The sequence below is a fragment of the Heterocephalus glaber genome, unplaced genomic scaffold, assembly GCF_053883595.1.
Source record: "Heterocephalus glaber isolate CG9 unplaced genomic scaffold, H.glaber_assembly_v1.0 deba00001538, whole genome shotgun sequence".
NCBI classification, from domain to species: Eukaryota; Metazoa; Chordata; class Mammalia; order Rodentia; family Bathyergidae; genus Heterocephalus; species Heterocephalus glaber.
Window position 1 is genome coordinate 3,508,945 of NW_028258333.1, and position 19,032 is coordinate 3,527,976.

At 38.9% G+C, this 19,032-nt stretch overlaps 1 protein-coding gene and 1 pseudogene across 1 annotated transcript in view; one reads left to right on the top strand and one right to left on the bottom strand.

The window, feature by feature from the left end:
- Positions 1–1,790: 1,790 nt before the first annotated feature.
- On the top strand, positions 1,791–3,050 carry LOC101704317 (T-complex protein 1 subunit alpha pseudogene; annotated as a pseudogene).
- Positions 3,051–9,927: 6,877 nt separating this feature from the next.
- Dnah5 (dynein axonemal heavy chain 5) overlaps positions 9,928–19,032 on the bottom strand; it is a 332,580-nt gene continuing 323,475 nt past the window's right edge. The window contains exon 79 of the mRNA XM_087189237.1: positions 9,928–10,493. Within this exon, the coding sequence (XP_087045363.1) occupies positions 10,441–10,493 (53 nt within the window). The 3' untranslated portion in view covers positions 9,928–10,440. The remainder of the gene's footprint in view (positions 10,494–19,032) is intronic.

Genomic DNA, 19,032 nt, shown 5'->3' on the forward strand with positions numbered 1-19,032 from the left:
GAGCACACAGAAGGCTGGGGGATGGCAAAGGTGGAGGGACACACTCTTGGAGGTGGAGCCAGGAACCTGGGAATGGGAAGCAGTGATGTAAGGAGAGCCATGGGAGGGGGCAGATGGCAGAAAGTTTTCTCTTTCTTCTTATTTTGTTTTAAAGGGGAGAAACTGGGGTGCTTAAACAGTGTTGAGAAAGACCCAGTAAAACAGTAATCCAGTAAGGCCTCCAAAACAAGTAGGGCTAGGACTGGACCTCAATTGTCCTTGACCTTTGTAATCCTGCCCCCAAACTCACATATATTTGTGTCTGTTCTTCCACCTTTCAGTGAATCTTTTAAATGTTCTCTGTAATGATTGTCTGTAGTGCGTCTCACTCATCCCTGTGCTCATCATGCCCATAGTAAGTGCTCAGTACATGTGCAATGAGCATGCTAAGTGGATTCCAATGTTTATATAATGCATGATACAGGAAAGAAGATTTGGTACAAGGTCTACAGGCTACAGCATGATATCCCATGGCCTCAGTGTGCCCCAAACTTAGAAGTAAATCAACAACCTCCTTTTCTAACTCAAAGCTTAGGACTCTGACCACCAGGTAGTGTGGTTTACTGCCTGTATAGGGCATGGCCTTTGAACCCTGCAAGCCTGGGTTTAAGTCTCATATTTTATCATTTACTCTTGGTTCAGATGTTTCAAAGTCTCCAAATCTCAGTTTTCTGACCAGCAAAGATAAACCCCAAATTTTTCATGAGTCAGAAAACCTAACAAATTTATGTCAAATATATATTTTAGTAACTTGCTTTATTTATAAATAAGAATGATTTTTGACTAGCATAAAACTGCACATAGAACATCTGATCTCTTGAAAGGCTTGTGGCAGATTGCTGGTCCCAGACCACCCTAATATCACATAGCCAATAAATAACAAATCTAGAGCTAAATTCCAGATCTAACATGAAAACTAAATCTCAAAGCTTTCTTATGAATATATTAGGAAAATATAAACAAGCCACAGCAAAAGAAATTGCAGACGCACTTCATGAAAAAGATATTCAATAGGTAATAAATATATGAAATGGTGCTCAGTATCATTGGTCATAAGGAAAATGTAAATTAAATCCATAGAAGATATCATCATGCCATGACAGAATGACAGGAGCCAGCAAATGCAGAGATCAGTCTGGATTGTGAAGTGTCTGTCTAAAAGAATATTTTATAGAAATTTGTACCTGTGGCTGTGCCTCTCGGTCAGGCCTGGGAGGGGGAAGTGGGACGCACTGTGTTACCCAGCAGCCCCAAGAGTGCTGCTCTGTCTTCTCCTCCCTGCTGCGCTGTTAGTGCTGCTGAGTGACTTGTGGATCCAGGTCGTGGTTGTGGGCGGTCTAAGAGAAATTGAAAAGGAACTCCACATCAAAGATAGAGGGACCTTTGTCTGTGCTGGGAACCATACCACTGGGGAAGCAATGCTCTCCCAAAACATTATGGCTGCAAGTTCTCTTGGTACTGTTGGCTTGGATAGAATGTTAAAGGATGGTATTGGTGACATAACCATTACTGATGGTGGTGCCACCATCCTGAAGCTACTGGAGGTAGAACATCCTGTAGCTAAGTTTCTTTGTGAGCCAGCTGCTCTGCAAGACAAAGAAGTTGGAGATGGAACTACCTCAGTGGTTATCATTGCAGCCCAACTTCTGAAAAATGCAGATGAACTAGTCCAACAGAAAACTCATCCCACATTGGTTATTAGTGGCTATTGACTTGCTTGAAAGGAAGCAGTGCACTATAGCAACGAAAACCTAATTATTAACACAGATGCACTTGGAAGAGATTGCCTGATGAATGCTGCTAAAATGTCCATGTCTTCCAAAATTATTGGAATAAATGGTGATTTCTTTTCTAACATGGTAGTAGATGCTGTACTTGCTGTTAAATACACTCATCCAAGAGGCCAGCTTCGCTACCCGGTCAATTCTGTTAATATTCTGAAAGCCCATGGGCGAAGTTGAAAAGAAAGCATGCTGATCAGTGGCTATGCACTCAACTGTGTGGTGGGATCTCAGGCCATGCCCAAGAGCACTGTTCATGCAAAAATGGCTGGCCTTGATTGACTTCAGCCTACAGAAAACAAAAATGAAGCTTGGTGTACAGGGGGTTATTACAGACCCTGAGAAGTTGGACCAGATTAGACAGAGAGAATCAGATATCACAAAGGAGAGAATTCAGAAGATCCTGACAACTGGTGCCAATGTTATCCTAACCACTGGTGGAACTGATGACTGAATTGATGTCTGAAGTATTTCATGGAAGTGGGTGCTGTGGAAGTTAGAAGAGTCTTAAAAGGGACCTTAAACGCCTTGCTAAAGCTTCTGGAGCAACTTTCCTCTCAACCTTGGCCAATTTGGAAGGTGAAGAAACTTTCGAAGCTACAATGCTAAGACAAGAAGAGGTGGTACAGGAGAGAATCTGTGATGATGAACTAATCTTAATCAAAAATACTGAGGCCCATACATCTGCATCGATTATCTTATGTGGGGCCAGTGATTTCATGTGTGATGGGATGGAGCACTCTTTACATGATGCGCTTTGTGTGGTGAAGAGAGTTTTGGAGTCCAAATCTGTGGTTCTGGGGGGGCGTGCTGTAGAAGCAGCCCTTTCCATATACCTTGAAAACTACCCCACCAGCATGGGACCTCGGGAACAGCTTGCTAGTGCAGCATTTGCAAGATCTCTTCTTGTCATTCCTAACACACTGGCAGTGAATGCTGCCCAAGACTTCACAGACCTGGTTGCAAAGTTAATGGCTTTTCATAATGAGGCTCAAGTTAACCCAGAGAGTAAAAATCTAAAATGGATTGGTTTTGATTTGATCAATGTAAAGCAAGAGACAACAAGCAAGCAGAACCAACTATAGTTAAAGTAAAGAGCTTGCAATTTGCAACAGAAGCTGCAATTACCATTCTTCAAATTGATGATCTGATTAAATTACACCCAGAAAGTAAAGATGATAAACGTGGAGGTTACAAAGATGCTGTTCATTTGGAGCTCTCAATGACTGATGTGGTATAATTTATAATTTTAGATGCACTGTCTTGTATCTTGAGTATTACAAATTTAAGTACAGCAAACTGACAGCTTGTGTTCCTGTGAACTCAGAGATGGTTTTCTTCTTTGTTTTTGTTCCTTATTTCACAAAATGTATCAATAAAAGCAAACAAAAAATAGAAATGGCAAAAAAAAGAAATTTATATCTGCAATTCCATTTAAATGGTGACATCTCATTACTCAGATAAATTACCAATAGCTTATGAGTTGCCAATCAAAATTTAATATCATCAAATTTCACCACAAGAAAATGTTTGAATTAGGAGCAAACGTCTTAAACTTACAGCATCCACCAAACAGAGCAAGAGCACCTCCCTGGGCTTACTTTAGATCAGTGGCTTTCAGAATGTGGACCTCATAGCAGCACGTAGATCCCCCTACTCAGTGCATTTGGATGTTTTGAGGCTTCAAGAAGCCCTGGGGTAGATTCCTTTCAAGTGTCTGAATCCCATTTTCCATAATGTAGTGTCCTCTTAAGGTAAAGATCCTCTTTCAAATCAGTGGTTGTGAATCAATTTTCACATTGATATTATCTAGGGATCATTTACAAACTAGAAAGCTTAGCCCACCTACAATGATTCTGATGTCATTGCTTTTAGACAGGTGGCTCACATATCTGAATTTAACTTCATATGCAAAGAGTGATCAGAATTGTTGCTTCATACACTGCTTGTTGAAGTTTAAATTGATAAAAAGACCTTGAAAAACTATTTTTTTTAGTTACCACTAAAACTAAACTGCAGATCCCATGATTCCTCTCCTAAGCAAACAACAAAATTAGCAAATGGATATATGCACCAAAAGACATGTACACAAATGTTCACAGCAACATTATTTGTAACAGCACTGAATTAAAACAAATTATTATGGTGGACAGTGAGGGGCTGTATAAATGGTGGTGTATTCATATAACAGCATGCCACAGAACAAACAAACTGTCACTACAGATACAGAGGGAGGAACTTCACAAACATAACACTCAACAAAAGAAGACACAAGGAAATATATCTGGCTTTAATTTTATGGAAACATTAAAATGGGCAAAAATAACTCACGATGCTAGAATTCAGAATGCTGTTATCATAAAAAATGGTAACGAAAGGGGAAGAACAGTAATACGACAGCCGAGGTACCAGTGTTGTTTCTTGATTGGAGTAGTGTCTGCACAGGAGTGTTGACATGTTGATGCCCATATGCTAAGTCACCGGAATGCTCTGGTAGTGAACAGTTACTTCTACTACTTGCTGCAACAAGAAGCACCAAACACTAGGGGAGAACACGCATGTCTCAAAAGGGAGGTGTCAGGCAAGAGGTGTTTATAGCTTTTTGAAGTTGACATTTGCCGTAGAAAGAAATGGGCAGAACATGGTCAGAATTCATGAACTGAGGAACAATCTGGCATCTCCAGATTACATCACACGCTCCCTGCAAAGTTACTCTTGAATTACTCTGTCTGTCATGTTACCTTGGAACATGGGATCTGAACAAGCTGGAGGTAAAGCAGTCAGAACTTAGTGATGGGCCTGATACTTTGGTTTGCTTGGGTTGGGTTGCATTGGGTTAGGTTGGTTTGGGTTGGTTTTGGTCTAGTTTGGTTTGATTTGATTCAGTTGGTCCAGTTTATCTATGTTTGTGCATTGTAGTACAACTTTGTTAAAAAGATAATTTTTCTGACTGATTCTCCCTTCACAGTCCAGTCCCACAAATTTTTTCTTTATTACTGTATAGCTATAGACTATATATTAATATTTATATATTTAATTGAGTTTTATATTTATGGTACATGCACTTTCTTGACCTACATTATGCTTCAATAAAAATTTTACAAACCAAAAGAAGTAAATTTCTAGTTGACTTCTATGCTTTTCATTTTCCCTTATGCCTGCTCCACCTTCTGCATTGCTGTTGGTTCTTCCTGTTCTGTGAACTGGCTGGACACTGGGCTTTCCCCCAACCCCTCCTTCAAACATGGCTGCCTCTGAGTCAACACATCTCTCCTGAGAAATGAGCTCCCTTGCCCTTTCCTAAGATTTTCCCTCAAGAAACCCTCTGATGGTGAGACTTCCTGTACCCCTAACTACAGGGCAAGAAGGAGGATACCATTCACCAATAGTTAGCTTGCCAGGTATCAGTTCCATCTTCCTCTTGAACTCTATTTCAAAATTATTTGTTATCATGGAGGTGCTCTGTTTATTTCAGAAATTTCCAGCTAAGGTTTTACTGTATGGGTTTCTTAAACTATGGTAGACAGATATACACATGGCCACATAGGCCTTCGAACCTCCACACAATGTCAAGATATCTTCTGTTTATTCTACTCAAGTACACCTGGTCCCCTATTTTATCACTGAAACCATGAGGTTACATTGTTTTCCTGCATGATATTCCAGAATAGACTTCTTGAGTGAGAGGGGAGCAGGCTTTCTTGGATCAAGAATTTTCTTTTGCTCATTCTTCCTTTCTTAACATCTTGCTCTGTAGAAAGAAAAATTATTTACCTGGAAGTACTGATGAAACTAATATAAGAACCCTCCCCCACCTTGTGACTATTTTTGTTTGTATTTTATTAGATCATGTAAATAATACAGAAGTGTGGGGTTTGTTTTGGAAAGTTGCCCCCTGCATTTAACCTGTCCCAATCGTTTGCAATCTCATTTATGCCTCCTTTTCCTTCCTCCTCCCTGCGATCCCCTCCCCCATCTACAAAAATCTGCCTCCTGGTTTTCTGTCACTTCACCTTTATTTTATTTGTCTGTTTATTTGCTTGTTCCCTTAGGTTTCTCATAGAAGAAAAAACATTTGAAATTTAACTTTCTGAGTCTGGCTAATTTCACTTAACATGGTTTCCAGTTTCATCCTTTTTCCTGCAAATGACAAGCTCCTCTGAGGTAACTTTTAAGATTACTATGCTGACATCTCCTGGATAGGGTCTTTCACACAAATATGCAACACAGGTAACCATGATGCATGCAGTTTTTAAACAAGAAAAAAACAGAATTAACTGAATTTATTTTTAATATCATATAATCCAAATAGATTTACTTCCTTTTTTCTTTCTTCCTTCTTTCCTTTCTTTCTTCTTTTTATTAGCAGAAAATGTATTCACAATAAATGTTTCTATATTTTTGGCTTGGAAATAAAATGTATCACTTTTATTTACTACAGTAATGAATGAGAAAACCTGTATTTATATTTAATAGACTATATCCAAATAGTCATCCTCCTGCTGACAGATCTCCTGGCTTAACAAAACAGATGAGGTTTCAAAATATTATGTAAATTAATCAACTGGTTTCCACTGAGAAGTTAATGTGCTCTCTTCAGTCATTAAATAAGATCTTTTAATCCAAGTCAGGCACTTATGAGCATCAGAAAGCCTAAAGTAAATGAAGGATTTATTTAATAGTTAACTGGAAGTAATACTGTTAGGACCCTTAGACCTGTAATTCTACAGCCTATGGGAGAATGTGTACCTAGAATGGAACTCAGATCCACCACATTCAGCTTTTCATTTGTAAATTATACAAATAGAAGGTATAAGGATGAGAATGACACAGAATGTCAGAGTTGCACCTGGACCCCAGAACCTAAATCCCAGGCCAGAATTTCATACTACTTGACCCTTTTAATGCTACTTGACCCTTTTAATGCTGACTTATTATTTATGCCTTGTTAGCAACTATTTCCCTGGTACTATGGATTAAGATCATTCTTTATTTCAACTTATTGGTTTAACAAGTGTTAATGATAGGGCATATGATTGGGAGGAAAAATTGGTTGAGCATGCATAACCTATACCACATATCCAATATCTTGAAGCATCAACTATAGATTTTCTGTGGTTGTTGCAGGTAGTACCTATAGTACCTATAGTACCTATAGCTCCCGTGGATCAGGCATACAACCACAGTTTATTGCAGGTTCTCTGCCTCAGGTCCCTGAAAAAGTACTGATCACGATCTTATCAGAGGCCCAACTAGGAAAGGATCTGAACACAAGCTCTCCCAGACTTGGCAGAATTCAGTTTCTCGCAGGTGTGAGGACAAAGGCCTCATTGGGTTGCTGTTCTAGGCACAAGAATCCCCCTCAGCAACTACCAGCTGCCTGGAGCTCCTTGCCTATAATCACCTCAGAATGGCCACTCACTTCATGGCAAGTTACTTCTCCAAAGCCAGCATGGAGGAGAGAACCTCCAGCCAGCCAGGGTCAAACTTTCATGTATGTGAACAGAGAATTGCATCCATGTAACCACATAGATCCCATCACTTTTGCCATAGTCTCTGGCTAGAAGCGAGTTACAGGTGACACCCACACTGCAGGGAGGGAGAGCTCCTCAGAGCCTGAGCACCAGATGAGGGGGATCTCAAGAGCCACTCTAGGCTCTCACTCCACAAGAGAGAGCCAAAACTTCCAAACTTATATTCACATCTACCTTGCATTTTAAAAATATGAAGGTGTCCACATATATATTTTTGACTTGAAAATGCTAATGGGTTTGTTTTTCATTAATGTGAAAACATCTAAGGGCAGCCAGTGCCCTTATATGAATGAAAGAGCTCCAAGGAATGGCCTGAGGCTGAGACAACCTCTGACCAGTCACATCAAAAAATGCAGGGGAAGCTGCGGTGTAACTCAGTGTAGAGTTTGTGTGTAGCACGTTCAAGTCCCTGGGTTCCATCCCCAACTCCTCTCCCACTAAACCTGCAAGAATCCATATTTCTTGAGTTGTATGTGCCTTTCAAGAAGAGAAGATAGATGTGGCAAAGGAAAGCCAGTTTTCAAAATGGCTGCAAAAAAGACAAAAAAAGAAAGAAAGAAAGAAAGAAAGAAAGAAAGAAAGAAAGAAAGAAAGAAAGAAAGCAAACTCAGTTGCATGAACCTTACAGTCATAAAACTATTTTTTAATTTCAAAACTAGTTTTTCCACAGAAAATGCAGCCAAAGTATGTATTGCTAATAGTATGCCACATTTTCCAATACCTATTTCAATGGTCTTCACCACAGTTTAAAATAACATCCATTTGAGAAGCTTCCACAATGAGCCAGGCATTTACAGTCTCATCAACACATTGGTCCTCCATTAATTCATGAAATTCATGGACATGGATTTGAGTAGTGCCATAAACAGTGCTAGAAGAGACATCAGGAATGTTTTATTAACATGAATAAACATTGCTAAATTGTTTCCTATATTTAGAGTTTGGCTTCAGGATATGTGAGGGTAATTTTGCAAATTCAAAGATGAGTTACAACTAATTAAGCATTGACTCAATTGATAATTGATAATAGATGCTCAGATCCTATTCAGTCTTCAAGATAACCTTGCAAGGCACAATATTACCCTCCCTTTATAGATGAAGGAACTGGTGATTCGATGTGAGGCCACCAGCCCAAGGTCAAGCAAATAATAAATATGTGGGTTCTGGAATAATTACCTAGTGTTATTATTTTAAATTAAGTTGATTTCTTATATCATAAAATACCTTAAGAAAATATCTTTTCTCTCCATTTACATTATTTGTTGGAGTTGGCAAAAATCATCTCCAGCACATCCCCAGTGGGCAGTCCTATAGGAGCAACTATCCCTCTTTCTTTGTGGCAAGATAATATTCTGATGCTTTTGACCCTGTCCTGTTGCTCAGCTTTATGGTTGTTATGGTTTGGGTCTGGATGTCCCCCCAAAGCCTCACTGGGTAAGACGTGGCTGAATCTGAATGTGTGATGCTGGGATTAAGGGCATGTGATTACTAAACCACTGCACTTGAGTGAGTGGTTTGGCACCACCCTAATCCTGGTAGTCTGGATGAGATAAATGAAGCAGAAAGACACAATGAAGAGCTCTCTTGTTACCTTTGCTGTTTTGTGCACACCATGTTGTTTCTGCTTTGCCATGCCTGGTTATCATCCCTCCTTTGGAGTCAGCCAATTATGGACTGAAACCTCTATGAATTGTGAGCCAAATAAACCCCTTCCCATCCAACTTTGTGTGTTGGTATTTTGTCTCAGCAAAATGAGAAAAGTAACTAACACAATGGTTCACCATCATTCACCGGCTCTCTGGTTTTCATGACATCACGCCCAAGTCCTGGCCTGTTAAAGTCACAACCTTCAGGTCACTCACTTCATCTCCTTCAGGATGTGATCAGAGCCAGGCCAGGAGAAACCTGCAAAGGGCTTTCTTAGAGTTGCCAGGAAAATGGCACTTTCTAAAGTTTTGGAAACTAAAAATCCCATGATTTGAATCTCCAAAAAGGGAGGAAGGAGAAGGGGGAAAGAGGAGCAAAAAAAAGGGAAAAGAAGTCAATGAGCAAAAATATCCCCTATGTAACACATCTTTGAAATAAATTGTTTTAGCCTTTGGATGATCTTAAAACCTAAATTGACTTTGACTTATAGAATGGAAAGAAGTATCAACGTTCAAGTGTTGAAAGTTTTTGAATGGATGTACACCATCTTGTGGACTTGGAAAGTTCCTCAAAATTAAGGCAAAAAATCAGCTGCTGGTGGAAATGAAAATTACTTTCATTAAGAAAGAAAGTCATGAGTATGTGTTTTCTACATTGTTGTACTTGATGCAGGATTCTAGTTGAGAATCATTGTATTCTTCTTCATCAACCTTTACTGAAATTCGTGGAGTTTAAAGTACCTAAAGTGAAGAGTATGTGATTTATTATTATTCAAAAAAATCTTAATGATCAGGGAAAGCCAAGAGCTTATGTTAGCATAAAATACTTAATGTCACATTCTGTATTTACTAAAATGGATAAACAATTACATCAACAAATTTATACTTAATCTATTTTTGGAATAATTTATTTATGAAAATTTACTTGAATAACATTGCAATCAGTGGGAGAACTGGGATGAGTGAAAGCATAAATAGCATAAATAAGTAATGAAGTGAAATAAATAAAGGAAAAGAGACCACTTTTCACCCTGAGAAACAAGTTAGGGCTGTGTGTCCTCTCCCCATACAGAAGATGAGTACAAAAATCTTCCATGCAAATGTCACCAAAATGTGGGATGGGCTGAACTCCTGAGTTTCAGGAAATGACTTTATATTAAGCCAACTAAAACTCCCTTCGAATCTGTACATGTTCTTGTACTTAGCATTTCCAAGCATTTGTAGAAGACTCCATTATTTCCCCATCACTTTCAGATGCTGGTTAATTGCAGATTCCATCACTTTCCAGCCACATTTTTTCCACTTCTCACATAGCCAAGTGAAAGAGTGCTTTGCAGAAAAACCACAGTGCTTTCTTTTCTGCCTCTCTCACTGTTTCTTGAACAGCAGTTGTTCAGCACTGCGTGTGACCAGGTGGACAAGGGAGCCCTGGGACCCAGTTCAGCAGAGTCCCGTGCAGTGAAACAGGAGCCTCATTCTGCAAACAGATTTATCTGTAAGAAATTGAAACAATGTTGAATTTTAGATTTCCCTTTGTGAGACTTCTGAAATCTTAGTTTATTCAGATAGAAATCAAGTGAGGAATAGGGATGCTATGTTTTGGCTCCTTGACTCTCAAGTAAGTGGGATGTGCTTTCAGTCATTAGGGCTGCGGACTACAACTGTAGTTACTTCAAAACTTCTCCCCTTCCTTGGCACAGGCCTGACCTTTTGTCATGCACAACCAGTGAAGAGAGGCCTGTAGCCCATTTTTCACCCTTCCACTCTCTTCATCCGTACTCTGTAGGCAATGCCTTTCCTTCTTGAATCCATGTGATGATTCTACTATCTTTCCTACCTTACAGTCTAGTGTTCCTTCATTCTTTCAAGATGTCTTGATCCTTTCCACCATGAGAGAATATGGCAGCCAGATTCATAGAATTTAAACTGGAATCATTTGTTTATCATCCACATGACCTAGCATCCCATACATAAAATGGAAAAGCTAAAATACCAATATTGTATGGTTATTGTGGGGGTTAAAGAGTTAATATATGCATAAAGTATTTACTATAGTATCTGGCACGTAGCAATTGTTAAGTATTAGGCAAAGTCTCCTTTTTGGAGGCTCCATCTTTCCTGTGGTTTCTCATGGTGTCCCTCACTCACCTAGGATCAGAAGCAGATCTTTCAGAGCCTAACCTTTCCCTTTCATAGGGAACTCCCTCACCAGCTCCCCTTAATTGTCTACTCTTCTGCTTCTATAGGCTAGATCAACAATATCATGAGTTTTGAAGGACCAGCTGAACTCCCTCTTGAAGTCCTGGGCTAGCCCTTTATACGCTGAGATACTAACTGACAATCATTGTAGACCAAGTAAGCAATTATTAATGGAAAGACTTCCTGGTGTGATTGGATAACAGAACACTGAACTCACATGAGTCACCCCTAGTTAAACCATGTTTAAATCGGAAGGTAGCTTCTGAAACACCTAGTGAACACAGGCGGCAAGTCTCTGCTTACCTTTCTCTGTCTCATCTGAAGATCTCTGTGCTCCACTCTGTTCTCACTAAACTGTCTGTAATTGTCTGAACCTCACTTCTCTGCCTCCCTGTAATTCCTCTGCTTTGCTTGGTTTCCTGGAATCTGACATGGACTTCCAGAGTGCATGTGGCTCCCATAGCCCCTGCTTATATCCCTGTCTTAATCTCTGAACATGGTTGCCATGGATTTTTACCATGTCTGTCTTCTCTAGAAGACTGTGAGCCTCTTGGGAGTAGGAACTCTCTTCCAAACTTTCCCTAGCACAGGGCTTGGCTCTTCACTGCCACTTAGGATTTGAGTAGCTAAACTGTACAAAATAATGTATCACAGGATAATTTTTTATTATTTGAGACCTGTTTTTCAAAATTAGTCCTAGGAAAGAAGAACTAATTTTGCTCAAATTCTCAGTGGGCCATTTTTTTTGAGAGAGAAGGATTAGGAATAATGAAATAGATAGCTAAATTACTCTGCATTCAAAAAAGCTAGGGCTATTAGGAATGGATAAAGAATATCAGGAAACAGAAAAGATGGCCATGAGCATAATGGGGAGCTGGAGAGCAAATAAAAGAGACAACCAGTAAAATTTCATCGGGCAGGCAGAACTTTTTGAAATGACTGTATGACAAGCTTATTAGATACAGCATAACCACCATTTAACTGGTGTCAATTATTTTTAAAAGTCAAGTACATCTCTGCAAGCATTATAAAAGCATACACAACAAATAAAGAAATATATATTTTAAAAATCTACTCAATCTTCATAATAACAGCAAAGATCTGTCACCTTTGACCTATGAAATGCTTCTGTCCAACCTCCAGCTCTGCACTATGGAATCTGGAAAGGTAACCGAGAAGAGGGGGCCTTCCCCCTCCCCAGCCAGCTCCACATATGAAGCTATGTTTTCACCCCAGAAAACTGGGGTTCACAGCACTGCACAACTGCATTGCACAAACTATTCCCCAAAGCCATGGTCTAGGGAATACTGCCTCCCTCTACCTCGTTCCCTTTTCTTGCCTATCCCAGAATAAAAAATCAAGAATATCGAATGCCCATCATCTCCACCAAAACATGCTCCTAAATCAGAGGTTCTGCACTTGAAAGGCAAGAAAAGAGGCCCAGAAGCTATGGAAAACTCCCCTGGTGCAGAGTGGAAAGCATCCCTTGGCTTTTGCCCACAGAGAGCTGGCCGGAGATGCAGGCCTTAAGGACAAAGGCCTCCGCAGCTCTCCCTGAGGGGACTGACTTTATTTGGAACAGAACAGGAGGAACCGTGTGTCTAAGTGTCAAAACAATGCATATATTCGAGGTGGGCAATGAAAAAGTGCTAGGAGTTCCACCATATTGATAGCAACAAGTTAAATAGAAGAGTATCAGAAACTTCACTAAGAAAGCCAGGGGGAGAATGGCTGACAAGAACCTTCCATGGTCACAGTCAAGCCTGGGAGTCGGAGAGACTGTGCGTGAGCAACACTCTGCACCTGCTCAGGAACAGTCAGAGCAGAACGTGGGGCAAAAGCAAATGTACTCCTCAGACTTCAGGCAAGAGCCTCAGCAAATCACACAGGTCTTATTAGTTCAAGAGGCTTAATAGGCACACATGACAAAACACTGACTGAGCAATAGGATATTCTAGGCCATGGACAATTCCTAGAAAGCTAGACTTAAAAATTAAAATCACACACATCCCTAATGGTCTGAAAGATTGTGCCTATGTCCAAAACCACACCCCTGTAAGGGGTGACTAGAGCACAAATTTCCAAGCTACTATCCTGGGCTAATATGGGGTTAAATTATAAAATACCAAAACCATGAAAGCAATATCTAAGTCATGCATATATCCAATGATTTAGGATGAAATTCTACTAGCTACAGAGCAAGGTACACCTCTTGCCCAATAACTGGCTTATACTGACTTAGGAGCTGCCCTAACTCAGTTACACAGCTAAGCTAAAAGACAAAAACAAGAGAAAAAAGCTAAGAAGGGACAAGGAGCCTATGCACTGTTGGGGAAATAGACTTCATGGAACTGGTTCAGCCATGTTTCAAAACAAACAAACAATAAAAGCAGCCCCGTAGGAGGGAGGGGAAGAGAATTACCACAATATATTATTTAAAATTCTCCAGCTTTCAACGACAAAATCACAAGACATTCCTAGGAACAGGAAATGTAACACATACATAGGAGTAAAAAATCAGGCAAAAGAAATTGCTTTTGAGGAGGTTCCAGATGTTAGATTTAACACACAAAGACTTCAAAGTAGCTACTGTAAATATACTGAAATGATTAAAGGAATCTTGTTTACAAAATTAAAGGAAGAGATCATTGCCATTTTTTCATCAAATAGATATTAGTAAAAAGGTACAAATTATGAAAAGAATCTAATGGAGATTCTAAAGTTAAAAATACAATACTGAAATTTTTTTTAAAAGACCTAAAGTAATGCAGATTAGTTTCTCAGGGTCTCCTCACAGATACGTATTGTCTCCAGAGGCTCAGATCTTAGTCCAGACATCAGCAGTATTGGTTCCTTCGACTAGTCATAAGGACAAAATCTGTTCCAGTGCCCTTTTTTTTTTGGTACCAGGGATTGAACTCTGGTCCTTGCGCTTGCACAGCAGGTGGCGAAACCATTGAGCTAAATCCCCAGCCCTCCAGTGCCTTTTTTAGATGATGGTAGAATGCTTTCTTTGGTGTCCCTTGACATCTGCATTACTTCAGTGTCTGCCTTCATGTTCACCTTTGCATTCTTCCTGTATGTGTGCCTCTATCCAAATATCCCCTTTCTATAAGGACTCCAGTCATAGTGGAGTCAGGGCTGACTCTACTCTAACATGACTTCATTTTAACTAATTACATCTATAATAACCTAATTTACAAATAAAGTCATGTTCTTTTACTATTGGGAGCCACATTTTGTGGTGTTGGGTATTAGTGCAGATGTAGTTTGATTTGACAGAAGAAAGCATCGACAAACTTAAAGACAGATCAATAAACATAATGAAATCTGAAGCAACAAATATGAAGAAATATATTCCATTATGGAAGTTAGATTTTAAAGACAGAAGACAAATGTGAAAGTAGATCGATACAAACTCTGAAAAACAGAGAAGAAAAGTGAATATAACCTCAGAGAAATGTGAGGCGTTAGATATGCTAACATATGAAAATGAACATAACAGAAAGAAAAGCAGTAAAAATATCTTCAAAAAATAGTGGCTGAAAACTCACTGAGTTGGAAGGCTGAATGGGAAGCAGAAAAATAGATGAAAGGCAGGAAAATTAGTGGAGGAGAAAACGGTTAAAAATGTTTTGTAATGGCCATGTCCATTTAATTTTAATTTCTGCTACATGCTGAGCTTTATTCTTTCATCACTGTATAACCCAGCTCTTCAAAAGAACCTACTAGAGTCAACAGCCATATGTGATTAGTATCGGGGAAAATTAAGGAACAAAACCACCAATATGGAGAAGAAAGCAATGAATATAAGCAGTAAAATAGGAGAAAGATTAAGAAATTGAAGAGTGAATTGAGCTGGAAGCAGTCAAAAATCTTCTGGCAAACTGCAAGAAATATTGAGCTTCACGGTATGCTTAATATGTAGTTCAAATCAATTTTAACTGCGTCTTCAAGGACAAGGAAAATCAGCCACGCTGTGATTTTTTATTATAATTGTTATGTCAAAATGGGGGGAAAAGTAATTGTCCAAGTAGTTTTGAAGGCTTTATGGAAAGAGAAGAACCTGAACTTAGTTGCTTTTTCTCAAGACAGCACTTAGTTTCCATTAAAGCTTAAACAATGAATTGCAAATGACATTAATTCAGATTCTTTCTTGCTTCAGATAAGTGAGTGTGTTCTTTTTTCTTTCAAGTTTATTTGATTCACATAACATTTTTTTGCATCCTTAGGGCAAGAGGAGTAAGCCTGATTTAAAACCAATGTCTTCCATGAGATCATTTCTCTATCTTTCAATTTCCAAATTTCTAGGCTGCAGGCTTACTTCATAACACATAAAAACTTCAAATATACCTAAGCAACAAGCCATTCCAGAAGGGGTATACCATTTTCACCTTTTTAAAATTCTTTAAAATTTTTGACTTCATTCTACTCCACACGAATCCTATGTGTAGAAGACAAAAATTCTTTAATAAGGCTCCTGTAACTCTTAGTTCTTAGGCAATCTGTTAGCAGTAAGCAAATACATGTGAATGAAGACAAAAGTGCAGTGAACAAGCAGACATCTTTCTTTGGTTGAAGACAATGTCATCATCAGGTAGTTTATAATCTGAATGGCATATGCCATTGTACCAGTCCTTTTATCCTACTTCACACCAGAAAAGCAGCCTTTTTTCTTGAAAGACAAACACTAACTTTTTCTTTTTTAAGACATCATTCTTTTCTTTGGGACATAAAGTTACAGTATTTTTCACAGGGCTAATGAGCAACTATGCCTGAGACTCAGAAAAACCAATGCACTGTTGAGAAATGAGCAGCATAGGCTTCTTGACCTTGAGTTAACCTGAAGGTCAAGGAGTAACTGAAAGTGTTTGTTTCTCGGGGAGTTGAGAAAGACTAGTTACCATTAATGCAGGCCATACTGAACTGGATTTTGGACACTTGCAAAAGTTAATGTAAACTGACACCATTTACTGGGTCTATCCTCTCACTTTGGTCCCTGGCAAAGTTAATTGTTGTGAGCCTCAGTTTTCTTATATGTAAAATGAAGATAATTTTTTACCGTACAAGGCTATTCTGGGTCATAAATGAGGCCCTGTGGATATAACATCTAATTTGTGCATGTTGGCTCTTTTTCCTACTACCATCTGCAACTTATAAAACTGGTCTAAAAAATCTTTACAAATAAAAGATTGACACTCTTCATGAATTTTTAAAACAAAGTGTATTTTTGTTTCTAATAAACACTATGTGAAAAATTCATGACCATAATTCAGAACGGAAGGAGGTTTGAGCAAAAAAAGCAATTTTCAATGTTCCGATAAAGTAGAGTGGTGAAAATGCCTATTTCACATAGAGGTATCACACCTAAAATCACATCCTGAAAATTAATTTAAAGCAGTAACCATATGTTATTAAGAGACAGTAAGTCACACAGCCCTCATAGATCCCTTCACAGACAGCAATTTCTTTTCTCCCCTCTTGCAGTACAGAGTGGGCTCATCAGTTAGATTTTTGCTTGTTGTATACTTGTTGTCTATATGGATGAACAGAAGCCAAGTGTCAGAGGTTATACTTGTATTCTGGTCCTAACTGACACTGTAAAACTTTTTCTGCAAGTAAAGTTTACTTTGTTAGCACATATTTAAGCAATAGTCTAACAACTCCCTTTAGCCAGACTAGAGATTATACCTAGAGTTGATATTACATAGAAATGTCATTTTTAGGGATCCCTATAGGTCTGATAGTGAATAACTGAATAGCTTAGAGTCGACTTAATCAATTTGAAACACCTGGGATTTGGGAAGTAGATACTCTGTGCTTCCTCATGAGTCAACATCCACAGTTCACTGTGTGAAGAGGCAGAACGTCATGGATCTTTGACAGTACATTCTAGGAAAAGGCAGATTTGGTGTGGATTCTGCATCCACCCGCTGCTACATGAATGGCTTTACCCGAACTCCCTAAGCCTTGTGGTCCTCAGCTATAAAAGAGGTACTGACAGTAATACCTGCACTGTAAAACATGTGTGAGGGTTAAATAAGTTAAGACTGAAGAAGAATTTTCTCAAATGTAATGTTCAGCCAAAGCATCAGGGGTCTTCATAAAACTTTAATTGAATACAGGTCAATGCAAGATCATGCAATTGTAACAGGCTCCAGGAAATTTCAATGCTGCTGATTCTCAGACCATCTCAATACCTCAGACAATTTTCTCAATAGCAAAGCATTCAAAGAAGTTGCCTTACTCTTGGCTTACACATTGTAAGTACTCAATAAATTAGCTTTGTTGTGATAATTACTATTGATTCAAGGCCTAGAAATAAAGAAAGCATATGACACCATTCCTTTTAGCTTGCTGTGCCTACCTAACTCTCTAGTGACTCACAAGGATGGTGGACTTCAATGAAAGTTTGCTTACAATAAAACCACAATAGCATTGGTAGTACCCTTAGTAGTGCCTGCCCAAGAACAACCTCTCCTAATCCTCAAATAAGCCATGCATTACACAGTTTTCAGATGAGAGTATTCTGCGTAATACAGATAGACTTAAATCCCATCACAAGTGTCTTTATAGGACAATGATAGAGGGACATTAGATGCAGTAGAGACATTAGGTGTTATAAAAAGAGAAACAGAAAGAATGGAGTGTGTTAGCCAGGAGCCAAGAGACACCAACAGCCCACAAAAGCTGAATGATATAGGAAGGATTCTCCCCTCCACCTTCTGGAGGAAGCACAGCCCTACTTTGATTTTGAAACTTTGGTCTCCAGAATGGTAAAAGAATACATTTTTGTTGTTTTAACCCATTGGTTTCTAGTAGTGTTATAGCTCTCACGGGAAATAAATACAACTTGTTTAATTAAAACATGTACATACATATACAAATAAGCTAAATTGCTAATATCTCAAAAGTTAAACATTTTACAGAGCAAATTATTTTTCCCTTGCTTAAAGACTCTGACCTTCAGAAAAGAAACAGACTGATTACACACTAGCAATGAGATTTTAACTTAAGAAATTTAAAAAGGAATTATTCTTTCAAAATAAAATGTAACATGTTTCAAAGAAAACTGTCCCTCTTCTAACAAAGAGAAAAGCCCGATAAAATATATAATTATAATTAGATAGATATCTGGATTGAAAAGATCTTTTTTCTCCATTTCACTGACCTACACTATTCTTCCACCTTCAGGAAACCGAAGATTTCCAGTAATGCTGGGACTGGGGAGGGTTGATCCAGAGAGGGTATTGTGCTCCCATACTCCAAGCCCTGGGTCTGCTGGGACCCTCAAGTCTGATGGCACCTGGTTTTATCACCAAGAACCTGCATGCCATCCCTGAAAGAAGTGGGAAGGAGAAATGGGTTCTTGGATTATCACAGCTTGTCATTGAAAACTAACAGTATGTTCAAAGGGGTTTTAAAAAGAGAAACTGACAGGACTGGAAATTTAGCTCGGTGGTTCAGCCACCTGCCTCGCAAGCGCAAGGACCCAAGTTTGATCCTGGTACCAAAAAGAGAGAGAGAAACTGACAACTTAAATTCTATACATATCAAATATGCCTGCCCCAAATTAAGGTGATATAAAGGCATTTCTTGGAAAATTCCAACAGAAATGTTCTTCAGAAGTGTGTTAAGAAGCAAAAGGTATAATTGATATTGTGAAATAGGAAGAAAATGTCTAAAGGAGTAGGGGAAATGGGAGGGTAAGGGGAAAGGAAAGAAAGGAAAAGAAAAAATATGAGAAAAGGGAAAACATGGAAATGAAGTCTTTGTAAGTAGGAGAGGGTGGAAGGGGTGAAGGGAGGCCAGGGGAATGGGGAAAAAATAAGA